This window comes from Sylvia atricapilla, chromosome Z (assembly GCF_009819655.1).
Source record: "Sylvia atricapilla isolate bSylAtr1 chromosome Z, bSylAtr1.pri, whole genome shotgun sequence".
NCBI lineage: Eukaryota > Metazoa > Chordata > Aves > Passeriformes > Sylviidae > Sylvia > Sylvia atricapilla.
In genome coordinates this window covers 56485447-56507067 of record NC_089174.1, presented here as the reverse complement: position 1 = coordinate 56507067, position 21621 = coordinate 56485447, and the positions used below count along the sequence as shown (strand labels likewise).

At 35.2% G+C, this 21621-nt stretch overlaps 1 protein-coding gene across 1 annotated transcript in view; it reads left to right on the top strand.

Moving 5' to 3' along the window:
- Positions 1 to 21621, top strand: part of CCDC171 (coiled-coil domain containing 171) — a 150231-nt gene that overhangs the window by 64925 nt on the left and 63685 nt on the right. The window contains exons 17-21 of the mRNA XM_066338509.1: positions 5555 to 6059; positions 6808 to 6924; positions 11086 to 11312; positions 12008 to 12187; positions 13834 to 14019. Of these exons, the coding sequence (XP_066194606.1) occupies positions 5555 to 6059; positions 6808 to 6924; positions 11086 to 11312; positions 12008 to 12187; positions 13834 to 14019 (1215 nt within the window). The remainder of the gene's footprint in view (positions 1 to 5554; positions 6060 to 6807; positions 6925 to 11085; positions 11313 to 12007; positions 12188 to 13833; positions 14020 to 21621) is intronic.

The window sequence follows — 21621 nt, the reverse complement described above, 5'->3', positions numbered from 1 at the left end:
GCCACGGGGATGGAGGAAGAGAATTTCACCCATGAGGAATGTTGGAGCAGCCTGGCTGGTAGATGCCTCCTGCCCCTGCCCACCTTGCTGACCATTGGGGTAGGCCTGACCCAACAGGGCCTGTAGTTGTTATTAGGGGGCCCAGTGGACACCTCACCTGGCTTGGATAGGCTTTAAAATCAGCTGATGTTAAGCTGCAGCCTCCTGCTTCCACGCTGGGAGCTGATGGGGCCAGGCCAGGACAGGACTGGCTTCCCACTCGACAGGGTGGAGTAGCGAGTACTGGCTGGCTAGGGCCGCTCTACAGAGCGAACCTGATTTGGTGTTACTTGTTGGTAAGCCAAAAAGAAAAAGGGGTGGCTTAGACACAATCAGGATTTATATGGGTATTGCCAAAGTTGCATTCAGCGTCTCCAGTAGTCAAACAATATATCGGTATCTAAAAGTGGCTTCTGGTAGGTGCCTGTCCTTTCCAAAACAATTCTAAAGTCCTGATAGGTCAGTATTTCATATTCCACTTTACCTGGAAACCAAGCTGTGTTAACCAATGACAAGGGGTGAGAGGTAGTCAGGAGTGAGGAGTGAGTCAATTGAATGACAGCTGGAAGTGAGATTGTAATTGGCTGGAGGGACGTGTGGACAGTGTATGAGCAGAAAGGTGATTGGATGATGGAACACGTGGACAGCAGCACTGCAGCTGGGCCAGCCGATGGGTGCCCTTCTTCCTCTTAAGTTGTGTTAGGCCTTGGTTTGGTTTCAGTTATGTCAGGTAGAGATTAAAGGTATGAAAAGGGTGTGATTTTTACAACAAAGTGATCTCCTTCAGATGCATAACGGGATCTGTGTTGCTTTGTGTTTTATGATGCTGGTTCTGCAGCAGGTATCAGGGTAGTTAATGTCCCCCACAAGAACCAGTGTCTGTGATTCTGAGGCTGCTTTGTGCTGCCTGTAGAAGATGTCATCCACCTTCTCCTGCTGCTCAGGTGGCCTGTAGCAAAAACCTACAAGTGTCACCCCTACTCATCTGCCTTTTTATCCTGACCCATAAGCTCTTGACTCATTCATCATCTACCCCAAGGCAGAGATCTGTACATTCCAGGTGTTGTCTCAAGGGAGGGTAACTCCACCACCTTGCCTGTTTGGTCTGCTCCTCCTAAATAGCATTTCCTTTATTACAGCAATCCAGTCACGTGAGCTCTTCCACCACATCTCTAATTGCGAAGGTCAAAGTCCTTTGTCTGCACACAGATCTTTAGTTCCTCCTGTTTGTTCTCCATTCTGTGTATATGCACTTCATGGAAGTATTTAATTGTGTCGATATCCTAGTGCAGTTGCACAGTTTGTCTTCTGGTTATGTCTTTGGATGCTAGTACACTCTGGAGCATCGCCTCTTGAGCCTCCTTTTGCTGCTTAGGTGGTCACTTTAGTTCTCCCCTTCCCAAACCTTTTCTCTGTCAACCTGTTCCTGTCCCACTTTAAATCTAGTTAAAGCTCTTTCAGTGAACACTGCTAAGATCATTTTCCCTCTTTGAGACAGGAGGATCTCATTTGTTGTCAGCAGACTCAGTGTGATATAAACTGACCCATGATCAAAACACCACAAATTCTCACGGTAGCACCACTCTTGAAGCCATGTGTTCTCTGTGGGATTTTCCTGGGTTTTGCCCCATCATCCTCTGCAACTGGGAGGACAGAAGAGAACACAGCTTGTTCTCCAGATCCCTTGACCTGTTATCCCAGGGCCCTGAGGTTCCTCTTCATAATTCACAGCTTTTTTATTGGAACTTCATTGCTACCCACCTAGTAAACAGGTAATGGATAGTGATCAGTTGGCTATACCACTGGGAAGTTTCTTGATGATGTCTCTTACCTGGGCTGCATGGAGGCCACATATATAGGTTAATTCTGGTTAGCATATTGGACCCTCCATTTCTCTAAAAATGGAGTCACCAGTTGCTACCATTATGAATAAGGTGTGGTGATTGTCTCATGCAAATGAGGAGGAGTTGTTGAGTATGGTGGAGAGAATTTTTTTGGGATTTGCAGTTCTTTTGACATGTACTTTGTTGTTCCAGTATGATTTTGAACCCTTTTCTGTTCTCCCTTCAGTACTCCCTCCCTTTTTGTGGTTACTGCCTTGGCAGCTCTGGCTGTCAGGGCTGAAAACACATGGGAGAGGGAGTGTATTTGCCCCTTGTAACAGGCGGAAGGGAGTAGAAGACACTTGTTGCTGTGAGGGTAACATTGCACTACCAATCAAGATATGAGAAGGGCTCCACCAATGAAAGATTGATTGACAGGCCTTGGGAGGAGCCAAGTCTACATATATGGGCAAAGCTACAGGCTTTGGGAGGGGCCAGAAGGATATACCACTCATGAATATTAATGATGCTGATGCACTCACAGAGTATAAGAGGCTTTTTTTAATAAGATGCCATTTTGTGAGCCGAACCTCTGGTGGGCAGAAGGGATCTCATCAGGCTCCCAGTGCTGTTCTCCCCTTTGCTTTGTAATTTTAATGAATTCTAATTAAGTTTTACTTATTCATTCCTGCCTGGATTTTGAGTAATTTATAACAATTTTTACTGTTCTTTTTTTCTTAATTGAGGAGGTCATGATCTAGGGAGTAGGCTGCCCTGTCCTAGACAATCGGTCCAGCCTAGATGGACTTTCATCCACGCTTTCATTTCTCTGATTCTGAGATTCCAGGGTCTTATACCTGTTGTATAAGGGTCCCTGGGAAGGTGAAGTAGTTTGGGAGGGGATTCACCTGTCCCCCCACCAAGGAGAAACCTATTTCCACTCACCTCTGTCTCTAAGGTCCCCAGTTGCCTGGTGGTGAGAGGGTGGGGGATCCATTGCTTCATGTGAAGTGGACAGTGAGTGCATTTGTCTGAGGTGTAGTAGAGTGTAGCTCCACCACTCAGTCTATTCCTCAGATTCCATAATACTTCTTAGTCTTTCTACTTTGTCTCTCAGCTCCAGCATTAGGCTTTGTAAGTCATCTGCCTGATCACAACTCACACAGCTGTTGTCTCTGCTGCCCTGAGAGCAGTGCCAGGCTCCATCATTGCCTGCAGCCTGAGACCTGGACTTCTGCATGGTTTCATGGGCGCTCCATCTGGGTTGCCCTATCCTTTCTGGTGTGCACAAAGGAAGTAAATTTTTTCCAACATCACAACTGAGCTCTATAACTGAGATTGAAGATCACCAACTGAGCTAAGTGCTTGAGTTGGCAGTGCCTCCATGCCCTGCCTGTGCAAACTGTCTTGGTGCCCTGGCTCATGGCTTATGTCTCATGCCCTGTTTGCCCTCTCTGTTCATTGTATCCCTGCTTGCTTTTCTGCCCTGAGGACAGCTTTAGTACATGTGGGGGTGGGCCCTATCTCTTCTACTGCCATCTATACTCTGAACTCCAAAAGAAAACCTTTTGAAGTTTCTGTGTCATTATATTTCTAGCTTTCAGTTCTGTTTCCATGCCAGAATAAAGGGTAAGGGTATAGTAAGAAGTTCGATAAAAGAGTTTTGTTAGTAGCACCTGTTTTTTTGTTAAGGTTTCTTGGAATTAATGAAGCTCTGCAACCTGGTGAGGTACCCCTCAAAGCTCAAACACCAAAGGAAATCAGCTTGCAAATGTTTAGGAAGAAAAGTCCATATCTCTTTCAAGAACTGTGCTTTTAAGCTTTAAAGAAAACTCTAGAACTCTTTGGTTCTAGCAAAAGAAATTATTTGCCAGTAGAAGAAAGAAGGTCTATTTTCTTGCAAAAGGTTACATTTCTCAAGTCAGAGGTTGTCTTAATTTACTTTTATATATTACTATATCACGAAAAGCATTAAAAACCCACTTTAATTAGCAAGAGCACTGAATACTGGCATTGCTGTCCAGCAGCCCTGTAGGGATCACAGTTTGTTTACTTAGATACTGGCCTTTCACCTGTGATGGCCAGAAACCATAGGTTGTTTTCTAAATTTGGCTTACCTTTTTGATTCCTTCCAGTCATGCTATCAGGGATTTTATCTATAAAATCAAATGCTGTAAATAATGCAGTAGCACTGAAAGTATTGTCCATGTGGATACTATTATTTCAGCATAATAAAGTGACATATGTGGCCTGTAAATTGCATTTTGAAATGAAATCTTTTAGTGGCCTACTCTATTTTTGTACCACTTGAAGTATTTTAATAACATTAAAAATTTTTTCCCTTCCAAAAAAGTTATAAAATATTTATTTGGTGAAAGACATTTTTAACTGACTAGGTTACAACCTCTGTAGAAGCATGGAATCTTCTATTTTCACTCTAGGGATAGATGTATATATTTTTTTTCCTTTTGTGCTTGCAGAATGGAGGAGGGAAAAGAAACTAGGGCCCTGCTCACCACTTGTTTGGGACCTGTACCAAATAGAACACAGAAGAATATGGCTGGATGATTCCATTTTGCTCCTTTTTAGACCACTGCTAACAGGAATAATGTCACTCTATGTGACAGGAAAATTGTCTATAGCTCTAAGAGAGGTATCTGAAATGTAACACAATCCTCAGTTTTCTTCATCATATGGGCTTGTAATTCCATCCATGTTTGCCTTATTTTGACCATGTATTGTAGCTGAAGCATTAGCATTTAACTTAAGCTCGTACGTTTTTTGTGAAGAGTGCCTAAAATTTATTATATCCCTATACCAGTGTAGCCTGTTTAAATGTAGTCACTGTTTCAATCACAGCAGGCTTTCATCCATCAGTTAAAGTCTCTGAGGTCACTTAAAGCTCCCAGTACAGTGTCTTGATTCCAGTACTACAGTCTGCATCCTCTACCTGTAGTCCTAGCATTTCCTGACTTGTTACCATCTTAATTTCTCTCAATCAGTTTGCTATTTTAAATCTCCCGCTTTCCGTATTTCAGGGTATTTAGAGGAAAAAATTGTTCTGCAACTTAAAAAACCTATAAAGGCACTAGGCAAAATAAAAACATCTGTATTACACTGTTCTTTTGAAAACTCAGTTCTGTATGAGACCTAATTAATCTGTGAATATATAAGTGGGGGGTTGATTACAAAGTAATTAAGAGATCACCTTTACTTCCCCTTTTCCAGCTGCTGCCAATCTGTCTATGTTTATGTTCCAGAGCCTTGCTTATTTTTTTCCTCTCCCTTACACTAACTTTATTTCTGCTTTGTAGAACAATGTGCTTTCTGAAATTGGAGCATGTAATTGCTTACTGTTAAGTCAACTCATAAAACTGCATTGTGGACATTCAGGTGCAGGCTTTTGGAGTAGTAAGGATTATCATCAGGAGCCAGGAATCCATTTGTAACTGAAGACTGTGGAAGCTTGACTAATACTGTTTGTTTTCATATATCTGGTGGTTTAACTGTTTAAAAGAAATACTTTCATCATCATTACTAATAATATTTGTTTCTTTAGTGTGTTACTTGAATGTGAAGGATGTGTTTTCTTTTATATTTTGTCCAGGTAAAAATTACTTTGTTAAGTAAAGAAAACTTGTTAATATTTTTTCTGGTTTTGTTTGGTTGGGTTTTTTTTCCTCTTATCCCAGGAATACCAAGAAGCAGCAGAGAAAAATAAGGAAAAAATTTATGTCCTTGAAAAAAGTCAAGAGAAATTGGCTCTTGAAAGCATATCTCTGAAAAAGATGTTAACACAGTTTCAGAAAGAGCATTCCTCACTCCTGGTGGCCTGTGCACTATTGGCAGGTGCCCTGTATCCTCTGTATTGCCGATTGTCTGCTATGTCTTCCCAAAGAGACCTTCTCCAAGATCAGGTTAACATTTGTGAATTAGTGAACTGGAGGATCAGGACCCTAGTTCATGCTCTCTCTGATGATAAGGAAAACAATCAAGATGAAGCAAAACTAAAGAAAAGAAAATCCCAAGGCCTGATCTATATATTCCGAAGAGCTGTGATTGCAATTTTGGCAGCCAACAGACTTCAAGTTTTAGCACAGTCTTCTAGTTCCCTCTTCACCTGGACAAATGGCTTTAAAGAAGGCATTGGAATTCCAGTTTGTGTAGGAGAATCCAAAGGCAAGCGTAATCTGTCAAGTAAGCTAATTTTTTTCCTTGATAAATGTTGTGTGAAATGACATGGTTAATGAATAACATATAGTAATATTACTTATAATAGAGTGTTAATACAAATTTAACGGCATTTTAACAAATGTAATTTCTGTATTTCCAATTTTTAGATAACTTGATAAATATAATTTCCCGTGAAAGGAAATGCTTTGTCTGTTTAGCATGCAAGTAAAGTTGCAATTACACACATAAGCTGCCATTGTTTGATATCATCAATATTTGCATTGTAGATTTCAGAACTAGGTGCTAGTGCATTTGCTTTATGTGATAAATGTTTTGAAACGTTCATACATTATTTGCCACCAATGTAATTTTGAAAAGGTATATTCTCTTCTTCTATTAACAACTTGTAGTACTTATTTCCTGCTGAAAAATACAAAAAAAGTTTCTTACTGATTCAGATAAAATATTAGTGTAGGATTTCTGGATTTCCTTTAGATGTTATGTAGTCTTCTTGTCCCTTTCTGTTACCAAACCAGCTCATGCATTTCCCTACAAGGAAAAATGGTATAAAAAATGCTTTCCAAATGATTATTTTTCTAGTTTAGTGCTTGTGGAAGCGTATTTAATACAGTCTAAATTGTCCCAGAAATAGTCTATGGCTTATGTACTTTTAACTTTAGTCAATTTCTGAAAGAGAAAGTAATGTGACTAAGTAGTAACTTAGTCATCTAAGTTATTCAGTTATATTGGTAGCTACAATTCTATTCTACAGGTTGTGAAGAGGAAGAGCTTGACTGTGTGGAAACTCTCAGCTGGTTTGCTAGTTCCAACCTCCTTGCTGCAATAATCAGTTCTGTCACTGAACTGCAGGATGTTGTTAACAGACCAGGTAATTTTAAAAGTATATTCTTGTAGTTGAAGATTAAAAAAATAATCAGGGTGGTCACATCATCTCCATTTTTAGGATTTATCTAAACTATTCTGGATCAAATCTCCTGAGAGCTGTATTGATGGAACAGATTGAATTTTCTTTGATTGTTGATATGATACTTTATCCTTTTGGTAAAGTCATTGGAACAGAAGACTGATGAGTGTTTTTAGAAAGCAGATATATAATTTTGCCTATTTGATTGTGAGATAGTAAAAAATAATCTATACCACACAAATAGATATTTGGTTAACCTGTTTTTAAAAGCTTCCAATGAAGTAACTCTTACAAGGTTCTTAGTTACCTTATTCCACTGCTTTGATATTCAAGAAGTGTTTCCCTGGAGCTCAACCTAATATTTTTCCATAGAGAAAATCTATCAAGTTTTCCTATGTACAGAGTATTGTGTAGGAACAGCAAATTGAAGAATTGAGACAAATGCAGCAGCAGCATGGATGTGCTGAATTACTGATTAGAATGCCATAAATGTCATGATATTTTGCCAGTTTGAGGTAGATGAGGATTCTGCTGGTCTCTATTTACTAGACATGTCTACACTCAACACAGGTTTGATTTTGAGAACTAGGAAGAACCATGCTGGGAATGTTATGGCCAGAGTCAGTTCATGTCTTTCATATCCTCTTTCATATCTTACCTCTATTTAAAGTAATTTCCACAGAACCTCAAGGTCTAACTGCTCATGTATTACTTAGAATTCTGTTGCTTATGAGATCAAGTCTCCTAAGAATTTTTGGTTCAAAGAATATAATAAATAATTTAAAGCTTGACATGAAATTTCTGGAAGTATTGAGGTAATTAGGCTTCAAAGGAATATATATGAAAGCTTCCACTTAGAAAATTACATTATGTTCTATAATAATATTTTAAATAGAACTTAAATCTTCAAACTGACTTCAATGATGTTGAATTTCTTAAAAAATTGTAAATAGGCAATCTTTTCATATCTTTAAATTATGGCAGTTCTGGATTAGACTACACGTCACAGGAGAGAGTACTACAAGAAGGTGCTGTCTGGATCATCAAGATGGAACAATTCAGTGTCTTAGAAATTACATTTAAAGATGTCTGGGTTCTGGGGAACCATTTGAGGCAGCTGAAAAAAAAGCATATCTAGATCATTCAGATGACACTGGAACATTTAGGTTTGTACACTCTGATTTGAGGAACCTTCCTTGATCTTTTAAATAAGTGGTTTTGTTTTGACATTGATGATTACTTCCCTTCATAGTGTTAGTTAGTTTGAGTCTCATTCCATCATGTCTTGGAATGATCTCTTTGCTTCACTTTCTATGCAAGTTCATTACAGTACTGGAGTTCTTTTGTTTGCTTTGGGTTTTTTTGTAAGGTTAGATTTTAGGTTTGTTTCAACAAAATCTGTACTGTGATAAACCAGGCCAGTGTTTTCAATACAAATATCACCAACTGTTAAATATATGAAGTTTTAAAAGTATGAGATGAACATTTTAGTTTTCATACTACAAAGTTAATCCTGCTGACTTGGGGTTCAATTTCACCAAAAGAGAATAAATAAGAATTGTTTTTCCATCTTTCAGCAAAGTAATATTTGGCACTTTTTTTTCATTTGCTTGATGTAAGACTTAATTGCTCTTTGTCATATACATGTATTTATGTTAATAATTTCTTGGATGCATCATAATGTGCATAATTTAGTGCTTTTATGCTAACTCTTTCATTCTTCGTGGCAGGTACTTAAGATATATATACTTAAAAAGTCTATTCTCCTCTCAGTTATTATAGATACAGTTCCTTGTGGAATTGATTTATGTTTTCATTTCATCTCTCAAAGCAATCAGTAACTTCAAAATATTTCTATTTATTCAAAGCTAATCTTCTTAAAAACAATGGATGATGTGAATATTTATCACTATCCCAAGAAAATGCCTTGGGATGGATGCTGAATTTTACTGATTAAGGGGAGTGCTTGTTGTGAAGCAGAATTATAATTTGAAAATGCTACAACAAAATTGTTTGAATTATTATTTTAAATTTAGTCTTGATACAGTTAAATGTGAGATTCTAGACATAGGGAAAGGGGCTGCCATGCTAGGTACTGCACATGTGGAGAAACGTTGTTATCTGGCAGGCAAACAATCTCATAAGCTGATACAGCAAGTGGAAATATTGGGAAAAGTGAAGGAACAGTAGCTCATTGAGGGTATCTTTTTTCTCTATATACCAAAAATCATGACAAAGGACAGTTTTTCAGAAGGTTTTGGCATCATCTTACATGGAAGGCCATTTAAATGTTCTGTTTTTAATTTTAGATTAATTGAACTGAACATTCAATTAGTGAATGCATTCTGACTAGAGAAAAGAGAGGATATTTATCCTGTCATACTTGTTTTATAGCTTTAATCTGTGTTAAGAGTTAAATTTATGAAGGTAGATTTTTCTTCTATGTAATCAGTAATCAAGAACCAGCAAAGGAAAAGACAGGATTCTTTGCCAAAGTAGACAGAGCATTGCAATAGCAGTTTTTTCTGGGTATGAAAAGAACAATTTTTTTGATTTCAAAGGGTGTTTAGTTAGTTAAAGTGCAAGATAAAAATGCCTCCTAAGATTTTTAACATTAAAGATGTTATCTTAGTAATGAAGAAAAGGCAGATCTACTAGATCACTGAGGTTATGGGAGAGCATGTACTCAAAAATGGTACTCCAGATCAGCATTGGAATCATTGGAGTGGTGCTATTTCAAAACCAAGCAAGAAAATGGCTTTGAAAATAAAATATTTGATTTTATCATGTGCTTTTTTTGTTATTGCTCATAGATAAATCTCGACCTCATATGTAAATGATCTTTACAGTGAGAACTTTAATAAAAATGTATCAATAATCATGTTCTGTTTGCCTTGTACCTCTAGCTTTTTCCCTCACTGTCCATAAACAGAAATTCTTTAACTTAAGCTAGGGTTATTTTTTTCTGTTTATACTCTTAAGTAAATACTTTAGTTCACTGCAGCAACAGGAGATCTGCTGTACTGCTGAATGGAAATAAGCTCTTCCATGCTTGTCATCTTACACTGATAGTATCATAAGACAAGTAATGACAGATTAAGACCTGCCTATAGCAGAGGGAAAACTAAATTACAAGACTTTTATTAAGGCATAAATAAACCTATTAACTGTTATCTGGAATACCAATTAGTGGAAGGAGCACTGACAATTTTATTTATCAACATTAAACACAATTATTAATTACAGACCTGACGAATCTAGCAGTAAGCAGGACATGTTGGGTGTGCAGGGGCCTTAAGTCCATTATATGAGAAGGATGATTACCAAAATCCTGTGGGGAAATACGTAATTGTAGCTGTAAAATTTTAATTGCCTTGGAATAAGGTAAATTATATTCTCTTGTCTCAGAATATAAATAGTATGGCATTAAGGTACCAAGCCTCACTAATTTTGAAAAGCAAATGATTTAGACATCTGTAGAGGGGAGGGAAGAGAAATCAGGAAACCCTCAGAAATTTGCATTGTAAATATTATAATAAAGTGTTTTACCATGTGCTATCACTTCTGACTTACTTGACCTGACTTCCATTTACTTGCATCCATCTTGCATGTTTTCAGAATTACAAAACTAGAACACTAAAGAAAGTCTTCAGAAAGTGTGGTATTGCAGTATATGATAACAACTGGGCAAGTAGTCTTTGACAAACAAATCCTATTCTTTAGAATCTTATCCTACTCTCCGATTTATAAATTGATAGCATATTTTCATTACTAAATACACAGTTTGTTTTAAAGTCTCTCTCTGAGATATCCCTTTGAGCTCAGTCTTCCAGTATTTAATGGAAAATTTCTGTTGAGTATCTAAAAGATGTTGTTTGTTGCGGTTTTTTCACTGAATGAAACTGAAACTAATAATGTACTTGATGTTTCTTTTCTGTGTTTTGGTTTGTGTTTTGTTGTTGTTGTGGTGGGTTTTTGGTTTGATTGTTTGTTTGGGGATTTTGTTTGTCTTTGTTTTTTTGGTTTTGGTTTGGTTTTGTTTGTTTGGTTTTTGTTTGTGTTTTTTTTCTTTGACTTTTTGTTTTGTTTGTTTGGGGGGAGTTTTGTTTGTTTTTTTGTTTGTAGGTACAAAGTCACGGCTTTCTGGAAGGTTACTTTTAAGTGCAGCCAGGAATTCGTTTTCAAAACTTATGGACAATCTGAATGTTATAATGGAGGCAGTTCCATTAGACCACAGCAAGTACAGTACTTGTCTGGAGAAAGACTCCTTGGTACAGAACCTAGCTCATGGACTTAATAAAATAAATACCCAGGCCCTGGAAGCTGGATTGTGTGACAGAGTATCCAGTATGGTATGCGTAATTATAGTCCTACTTCATGTAAGCAGTACATTCATGTCTAAGTGTTAGATGAAGCTCTCTTGATAGTACCATTAATTTTTTTTCAGTTTATAAGACTGTTATGTTGAAGTCAGCTATGTAGGCATCAGAATTTGATTCCTAACACCCAGAAGCATTAGAGCATGAATATATTTTTTCTTCTATGTCAAAGAATTTTAAGAAGTGATTTGATGTATCCAAGAGAAAAAGATTTTTTAAAAGTTCTGTCAGAGTTGTATTTGCTTTGTATGAACTAACTTGCCTTTGGCTTCCACTAAATGTTATGGGGTTGCTTTTTGTTGGGGGGCGGTGTTGAATTGTTTGTTTGTTTTTGGGTTTGGTCTGGGGTTTTTTTTTTTTTTTCATGCTTTTTGTTCTATCTTTCATGAAAGATAGCCTTCTTCCCTATAATCAGAGGGAAACGAGAAATCTTCTGAAATAATGGTCTTTTATTGTGGGCCTTACATTAAAATGGTACTTCCTTGAAAACAGAATTTTCAGTTACCCTCAAGAGCAGGTGAAACAGATTAACTTTTTTGCACTTGTGCATCTTTTAGATGATGGACAAAATAAGAGCTTTGTTTAATTTGCTTGGGTATTACATGTGACTCTTAATTGCTAAAATATTTCATGATAAAGCACACAAATTTGTTTCTGACTGTCAACAGAAAAACATAGAATTCTTGCAGAAACAAATATTTGAATTTACACGAAGGCTTCATACAGCAGAAGTGGAACGCCGCTCGCTGCGCCTGCAACTTACAGAATTCAAATCAAATTTCAGTGAGATGAAAAAAGAAGCAGACAAAGCCCAGAGCCTCCAAGAGCAATTAAATATGCTTAAGCAAGTAAGATATATTTGATTTAGAGGTGACTGCTTATAAGATGTGTTTTTGTGTGTTCTTTTGAAAAATAAGTATAAAATCATTTTAATATTAAAAGAATTTTCCAGAAGATTTGCATTGTAAATGTCACTAAACTAGAAGTTGGATATGTTTAGAAAGGCTTCTCTTCTACAAGAGTTCTGTTTTGATTTGTAGAATGAAGTGTTCTTGTAAGTTACATGTTTGGTCTTCAACAACCAGGTTTTCTTTTGTATGTTGAAAATGCTGATGTAATTTATATACCCAAAAAGCATTTATAGATTTCACTTTAGCAGAGTAAAGTCAGCTGCCATGAGGGTATTCAATGAATATGTTAATGAGAACTTCAGGAAACATAAACTCTGTGTGGACATTGCTGAATATTATGATAAAAATTTTACAGTATCTTTGGTACTTGGTTATGCCCTGAGCTAGTCAATGCAAATTTTAGTGTGGCTGTTCCTCTGAAGGCTTAAGTTTATAGAAGGGGACAAAAAGCCCCTCTTCAACATTCCTGCTAGCATATATGCATCAAATTCCTCTAATCAATTTACTTAAACACTGGGCATTCACTGACCTGTAAATAGCATTGTCTGACAGCAAGAAGAAGGCACAACAAAAAGGTTCCTTGACTGCTTGAAACCACAATATTGTGACTAATGGACATAGTGTTTGAGGGGTTTATGCCATTTGGTGGGTTCTCTGTAAGACCCCTATCATGTGTACAGAACTGTCCCTTCAGTCCTTGGAGGGGAAGAAACCTGTCTTGCTTTAGCATGCTGGAGGTTCACTAAGCACCTTTCCTCCTATGCTTATTTATTGTAGGTTATATTCAGAATTGAACATATGTTTGAACGGTTTGAACTAGTGAATGGTTAAGAATTCTTATACATGCTCAAGAGGTATACAGTACAGCTAAAACAGTTGTGGCCCAGAAGAAGCAGTGTTCTCTGTAGGTGTGACCAACACTGATACTGAAGTCTAGTTGGCAGACTTGTCGGTGTCCCAATCAAGACGCTTCCAAGCAGAGACTAACAGATGGTGTCAAATCCATTCTTTTTCTTATTCCTAGCTGGTAAAATATTGGTGTTTTTTATTCAAACAGGCAAAATTATATCTACTCATCTTCTTTTACTCATACTGGGTTTTATTCTTATTTCTGGGAAAAATGGAAGAAATTATCACAGTTTAGACTGCTTTTCAAATGTAGACAATTATTTTCCTTGAAGAGCTACTTGGTCTCTCTGGAACACTTTGGAAAGGGAGAAAGAGTTCAGGAAGATATTTACATGAGTTAACAAGATATGCACTAAAATTGAGGACATTTATCTGCGTATTTCCTTCTAAATATTGGTTCTTTGCAATCTAAGGTGTTAATTTGAATAGAGTAGCAAATGCATACTGTTTAGTGTAGCCTGAATACTGTTTTGAAAAAATACAGTGAATAAAGTTGTCTGGCCATTTTGTATTGCTTGGAGGTCTATCTTTGAGGTAAAAAACCCTAAAAAATTAATAATTTAACATGCTTTTTTTTAGAATCTAATGTGTTTGCAAGTGGAGCTTTGGAAGTCAAAGTATGTAAACAGGTAAATATAGTTACATAATCAAACACAATTTATTTCTTTTATCAGAAATTAATCTCCCATGAGAGATTCAAAAGTGTATGTGAAGAATTAAATAATGCATTACATCGGGAGCATCAGGCACAATTGCTTTTGAATGAACAAGCACAACAGCTACAGGAGTTAAATAATAAACTAGAATTGCAATCCAGTGAAGAAGCGGATAAAACCCAAGTCTTAAGTGAATCTGTAAAGGTAAGACAATTATTGCTCTGAATTAGGCACCTGAAAAATATATTTTTTGGTGAGGAAGCCAAATATCGTAGTTCTTGTGCAAATAAAATGTAAATGCACACATACTACATAGCCCATTGAAATTTTAGGGTAGTCAGAAACACTTTCAAAATTCTTCATGATATAACATCATTTTTCTGCTCTTGGAACTGGGAGGTGTACACTAATATATATGAAGTGTCTGAAATTTATTTGGAACATAAGTGACAGCAGATCTAACTATCACAAGGTGTTTGCAATTTATAGAAAAAATAAATTAAAAATTACATGGATATTTTGACTTTTGAAAGAGGTCATAATAATATTTCAGAACCTGGATTGTCTGATTCCTGAATATAATCTGAGGATGGAGAATGCATTTGTCAGTTTGGAATATGCAAGGTGATGATAGAGAGAAATCCCTTTTTTGTCAGATATTAGAATTTTCTGTAGATATAATGAGTAATGAGGGAAAAGATGATGTTACCAGAATTTCTGATAGCGAAGGATCAGAGAGAGTATTAGAGGTTTGAAACCAGGTGGATATCTAATGTGGAAGAAGAGGAAACTTTGTGATGGCAGACCAGTAATGGGTGGTGACCTGAGCTCTGCAGCTTTTATTTATTTTTGGTTTAAAGCAATCTTTGCTGCTTATGTCTGCCCTTCAGACCTGCTACTGTCTTTCCATCTCCCGGTATTATTCTGTGAATTGACAGCTGAGCAAAAGAGTCTGTGTCACCAGTATTTTGAGAAATAGAAGCACTTGTAATTTTGAGAGAAGTGTCAAGCAGAAGAACCAAAATTATTCAAGCTACAAAACTAGTAGAAATGTCAAAAATATTGAAAATATAACAATGAAAGTAGATGTCAAGGAGGGTGAATTGCAGTAAGTAGAGATTTGAAGTGATGGATAGAGGATGCTGAAGGATGTTGTTAAATTTATTAAATAGGGTTTTCACTAGTAGTATTATTTACTAAAAATGCCTTACCTCACTAAGGGTAAAAGACAGTGACTTTTCCAGAGTACCTGTTGGTTTTTGTGGGTTTTTTTCCTCCCTCAAAATTCCCTAGTTTTGGATGTTTCATTTAAATGGAAGAATAAACTTGCTAGTGTTTTTGGTCAGGTTGCTTGTTAATACTATTGCTATTTTCTTTCTGATAAAACTGCAGTGTATATATAAGCTGTTAGTATTGTGTTTGATTTATTTGAGAAAGGCTTGATTCAAGATTTTTAAATGGCTATTAGGAATAGAAAGAAGGGAAGGACTAGAAGACAAATCCTATTTGAAATCTTCATTTGTGTCTAGTTTTTATACATTAACACTTTTTTTTACGTTTCACTTTGTCTAAAACACACCTTTTCATTTATTTAAAGAAAATCAATTTTAGGCAATTAAAATATAGGAGAAACTTTTAAACAAATGTGTTACATAGATTATTGGATACTGAATTACATTTCAGAGATTCTGGGTTTTATTAATTGAAGGTGACATATAAATTTTTGAGACAGTCACGACCCTAAAATGCATCCTAATTCTGCAGTCCTTTAACAGTTCATTGCTACTGGAACAATGTCATTTAGTGTAAAATGCTTGGTTATTGTGGAAAGCTTTAAAGATACAATGCAATGTAATAATATAGGTGATAGGATGGAGGCAAAGAACATTGACAAAATAAACCTTAGGGCTGAAGTTTACTATTTACAGGTGATTTGGTTTATTACTTTGCAAGTCTCAATCCTTCCCACTGAGGAGTTTGACCAAATTTAAGTTGTAGGCTTGTTGCTGTGTACTGTCCCTCAATTTAGAAGATTGATGTCTCTTAATTTCTTTATGATATTTACTATGAAAGGTAGGACAAAATTGCATTTTGGTTGTAAGAGCATGTGTCTGTGACTGGATCAAAAAAGGAGACAAGAACAGTTATGGTACTATGTCAACACATGTCAATGATCTAGTGGTCCTTAATTTTTTTAGTCAGGCAGATACAATTTTATAATGTATGCATCCTAAATCATAATTTAATCTTCACTTTTTATCGTTATTTTTGCAGTTCCAAACCTGTGTTGAATATGTACTTTTGAAATTCAAATGGCAGTCTAATATAATACTTTGATACCAAGGAGTAAAAATGCTTTTAAAATTTTGAGCATGTATGTTTGGTTTTTAAAATTCAAGAAAAAGTCTCTTTTCTCTCCCACAGTTAGCCACAATCCAGCCTTGTTCATACCTTTGTTCACAACAGGAAGAAATGGTCTCTGCCTTTGCCCTGGCATCTCAATTGAAAGACCCTTTTCTTTGCCTTAATTGGGTTTTATGACTAAAAATGTTTGGGGGTTTTGTGGGGCTTTTTGTAGCTCTCATTTGCAGTACAGTGAAGCAATCTCATCTTCATTATAATCAACCTTGCCCTTGTAAAACAGTGTTCTTACAGTTGTATAGGTTTTTAAGCACTTAAATAATGTGGAAAAAAAAAGAAAATAATTTTTACTGTTTCACTGTAAAATATGAAATAGAAAAAAATGCCTCCATCTTCATCTTAAGATACAAAATAATATTACTTGTATGGACCTAAGTGTATATAAAAATTTGGTGAGTGTAGTGGCATACAAGTAACATCAGGTAGAGCAGAATGACATGGAGTGAAAAAATACACATGCTTTGAATTCTTTATTCATAATTTTTAAAAGGTAAGAAAATTAAAATATTAATTTTAATATTTCACTTTTGAAAACTTATTTTTAAACTTATTCACAGTTCAACAGCAATCAGTAAGGAGATATTTTGGTATTCACGTACTTTCATAAAGTAGGTTTATTAAAGGAGTAATACTTAATTTCTTAGCTTTATCAGTTCAGATTTTAATCCTGTATATTTTTATCTTCTTAGTGGCATATACCATAGAGACATCCCAAGTAGCCAATTATGTTCAAGGTCAGCTGGAACTAAGCAACTCTAACACCACTTCTTTTTATTAGATGAGGTAAATCATTTGCTCTGATTCCTCATTCTTTGAAGAAAAACTTTTATACAAATGCTAAACTGGTATCAATAACAGATATATTTGTAATTCCTGATACCAGCTGGTCTTAATCAAATAAAATATTTTTGTTTCTTATTGATATGCACAATCTATATATTTACTTCCTTTTAGGTATATTAGTGTCTGTAATAAAAATAATGTATTTTTGAGGTTCTGTTTATAGAACAAGTTCCATAAATTATTAATTAATAGCTCCAGTGCAGTAGATGTTAAATCATATAACTTGATGCTGATATGCCTCAGGATAGGCTTCAATATTTATTTTAGAAGAAAGTACCCTAAATGATGGGTTTGTTTAATCTGTTGGGTTTAGTGAAGCTGCCATTAATTTATGACAGAGTAAGTGAAAAAAAAGAAATCTCATACAAATGCTTTGATAATACTCACAAAAAGATATCATCTGGTGGGAAGATTTGGAGTGTTTATTTTCAATACCTATGTCATTCAAATCATACATACACATTCTCTGTCTGGAGTAGCCGTCACTAAATGGATATATCTGAATGTATTAGATTCAGATGAAGGTTGGGATTTCTCTGTTTATTAGAAGTGGATTTTTTTCTCTCAACACACTCTCAGTTCAGCTTTCTGGAAAAAATATAAGTAATGACCAGAATGGGAGGAAGAATAAAGTTAAAATTTGTGATTATGAACTCATTATTTGCTTGCGTTAGCATAAAGGCAAATGCAACAATGCAAAATACTGTAGTATAAGTCACATGACCATAATTAAATTGAAACTTTTATTTTGAAAGGATATCTTCATTACTATTGTGTTTCGCCTCGTTTCTTTGCATTTCCTCTTTTGTCCAGTTTTACAAGTTGAATGTCAGTAATAGTTAATTTTTGAGCAATGTTAAGGTTTTACATTGGAATTTGAACATGTATTTATACCAGGTGAACAATTTTTTTCCCCTAAATTATGCCCCCATACAATATTTTATTGGTTGGCATTAAGAATACTATTCAGGTATATTATTTACTATGTTACTATAGGAAGAAAATGATAAAATTGTATCCAAATTGCTGCTACTTTACATTGGAAGAAGAATGAAAGTAATTGGTTATTTATTACATTTATGTTAAATCTAATGAGATGTAAACATTATTTATCTAATAAATAAGAAAAAGCATCCCTAAGTAATAAAAATTCATACTTTATTTTTTATTTGCTTATAAGTTTAAGATAACTCTGAGGAAATGCTCTCACCGTTAAATCAATTTGTACATAACTTAGACACTGAGACAGAGCACTGGAATAAGTAATGATTATGTAACATCAATTTAGTTTATCTTTGAAAGCTAATTATGACCAGGAGTTAAGTTTCAGGAGGTAAGAATAGGTTTATCCTTCTCCAGAAAATTATGGAGTAAGTTTATTCATGGTAGTCTGATTCAGTAGTCTCGTTTCAACAGTCACTTTTTGAGTATTGCAATTAAATGCCCTTCTGGTAGTTTGTGGAATAAGGCAAGTAACCAAGACAGATAGACTGGTGGCTAGAAATAACGAAATTGTGGAAACGAGAGTCCACAAATTTGGACTGCAAGTTACTTCTCGACAGATGGCTGAGACCTTGGGATTTTTGGTCCAATATATGACTGACTGGCAGACAGTGAAATCCAGAGTCCTTTAGTGTTAATAGTGTAGTAACATTGCCTATTTCAGAGAATACTTTTGATCCTGAGTTTGTTTGCTGCACTAAAGTATTTTAAAAAAGATAAATCTGACATTTTCTCAAAGTTTAGATAAGGAGAAAAGATAACTTAAACAAAGTAATTGCATGAACCAGCACATTTCTAGTCTTTTAAAAGTAGCTTTCAACATTTTATGGGTATTCCATTTTTAGGAACTATCTACTTCCCCTTTAGGGAAAGGAGAAATTAAATAGAACAATATCAGGATCTAAAAGCTTAATGTTTTTATTTCTGTATTGTAATTATACTAATAAATACCTCTGTCCATGACCTTGGAATTTATAGTGCAGTGAGAAAGATTTATTGACAAGTAATTTGGAAGAAAAATGGGATTATTGTGTAATTACAGCATGTGGTTATTAAACATATGTACTTACATACCATTTATCCCTGTTATTTCAAGACCTTCAACTATCTTTCAGTTTTCACTGAAAAATACTGAAAGGCTTCTTAGTGAATCCAGTGCCTAGCAGATCTTTGTTATATTATTGGACCAACTACAAAGTAACTCTGTTACCTTGAAATGTGCAGAGGGGATCAATATATCTTTAAAACAGCATGTGATTTTTTTAAAAAAGGTGTTCTATACTGTATTTTTCCCGGTAGTATAGATATCAATGTGTAGGACTTCCTACTATACAAGTTGTATATCTTCATACAGAAGTCCTTTATATGTAGATTTGCTTTTTGCTGCTGTTTATTTAGGATATCTGCAGGGCCTCTTCACTTTTCACCTTAGTCATGTTTTCCCATGTTCTCCTTTCTCTTTGTGTGCAACTAATTCTGCAAATATCTTTATATCTTCGTGTCAAACCATAAGTAAAACCTTTCAAATAGCTATTGAAATATAATTAAACTGGTGGAATATAATTAAGTATGTATCTAACTGGCACAAGACTAAAACAAGAGATGCATTTCTTTGCACCTGTATTCCCTTGGCTGCATGCTATGACAGCAGCCAGGCCTATCCTTCATATAATTTGTTCTTTTAATTTAATTTGACACTCCATTAGGTATTCAATGATTTTCAAGGGGAAGGTTTTTCAAAATTTATACGAATTTCAGCTTCCAAAATCTGTACCTATGCTGTCCTCTATTAGAGCATGGAAGCTCTTCAAGATTATAGCAGGGCAACAAACTCAAAACAGAAATTATATTTTATGCTGCCTAATTTGTTGTGTTGTCTTTTACAATACATATTTATGAAAAATCTTTTTACTACATTTTTTTGCTTCTCAGTTAAAAAGACTTAAAAATGTTTCAAATTCTTTCTAGTTAAAGTAAAACTACCTTAAATGTTGTTGCATTTTGGGGGTTCTGTTTGTTAGTATTTTGGGGGTTTTTTGTCTGTGGACTTTTCAATAAGAAATTAAGTGATTTTAAAATTACAACATTAAGATTCTCAATTCTAAGTAGCAGTCCCTATATTTTATTTATAAATACTACTTCATTGTTATACATAAAAATTTCTCAGGTATAAGAATGAGGAAATCAGTGTTCTTAGAAAAAGTTAATAATAATTTAATAAAATAATTTGTTGTGTGGTATCATCTAGTGATAGGCATATATGTTACTGTCATTTCTATAGGTGAGTGAAGCAGGTAACTTTCCAAATTTTGTACCATCACAGTGCCATTTTGTCTTATAGTAAAGGAAATGTACAAAAAGAGAAAAATATAAATAATAATTCAGTTTTACAGTTGCAATGATTTATCACTGTTGCTGTTTAACTTCCCTGTTTCAGGATCTGTATTTGCCTTGCTCAGGAAAACTTACTCCTTTTTAAGCTTTGTGTTCTTGCTTGGCACTTGGTACGACTCAAAGCATATCCAGAAGGAAGTGAGACATATAATCAATATGTCTTTATAGCACTTTGATCTCCATAGTGAATATTGGGATGTAATATATCTTTGATGCTTTTTCAATAGAATGATTTAAAAGTTGCCTTTTATGTAAGTTAAATTTTGTTTTACTGTATCTGTTTTTTTTTCTGCTAAGGTGACTACTCTCCAGTTTTTAATGAATGGAAAGATAGGGGTAACCTGTATTGAAGAACAGGCCTTTTAGTATTAAATTACATACTTATCAATTATTTCTTACTTTATTGAGGTTTAAAAAGTAAAAGGAATGTGTGTTTTCTCCCTGCAAGTATGTCACACAGGATATGGCTGGACTGATTTCAAATAAAATATTCATGCACTAAATAACATTTGAGACTCTGTGGAAATACTTACACTTTGCATGTATGGCTTGGTCAGAACTCTTCTGAAGGGGAATGCAGTATTTGAATGTAAAACTATACAAAGTGAGAAATCTTGTGAAGCTCACATTAATGTTAATGTCATGCTAAAAAAAGGTATTTGTCTAATTAATTAATTAAAGAAAATCAAAAACTATTTCTGAAGCAAGATCAGATAACCTTGTTGTGGCACTAATTGACATTCTTGGCATTGCCCCTAACTCCTCAATGTGATGGCTCACATTAATGTACTTGAGTCTGGTGGAATTGTGCAGTAGCCTCTTCCAAGAAAGGGCTGCAGAATAAGCTGCAGCAGTAAAAATCTTAGCTGGGCCACCAGTTTGTTGAGGTTATGGTCAGTATGTTTTTGTACTCAGAACTGAACCTTAAGTTGTATTTAGAACTTTCCTTGAAACTGTTCTGAAGACTCCTAGTATTCCCATTTTTTGAACCAGTGTCTGAAGAGAAGACAGAGACAGGGTACCATAATATTTGTTTCTCAAATTTAGTTCTGGGGCAGAACTCTATGTCATTTAACCTGACTCAGATGACTTTTTGTCTGTGTCAAGATGGCCCCTAACTTCAGATTGTATTTCTTTTTAAACAAA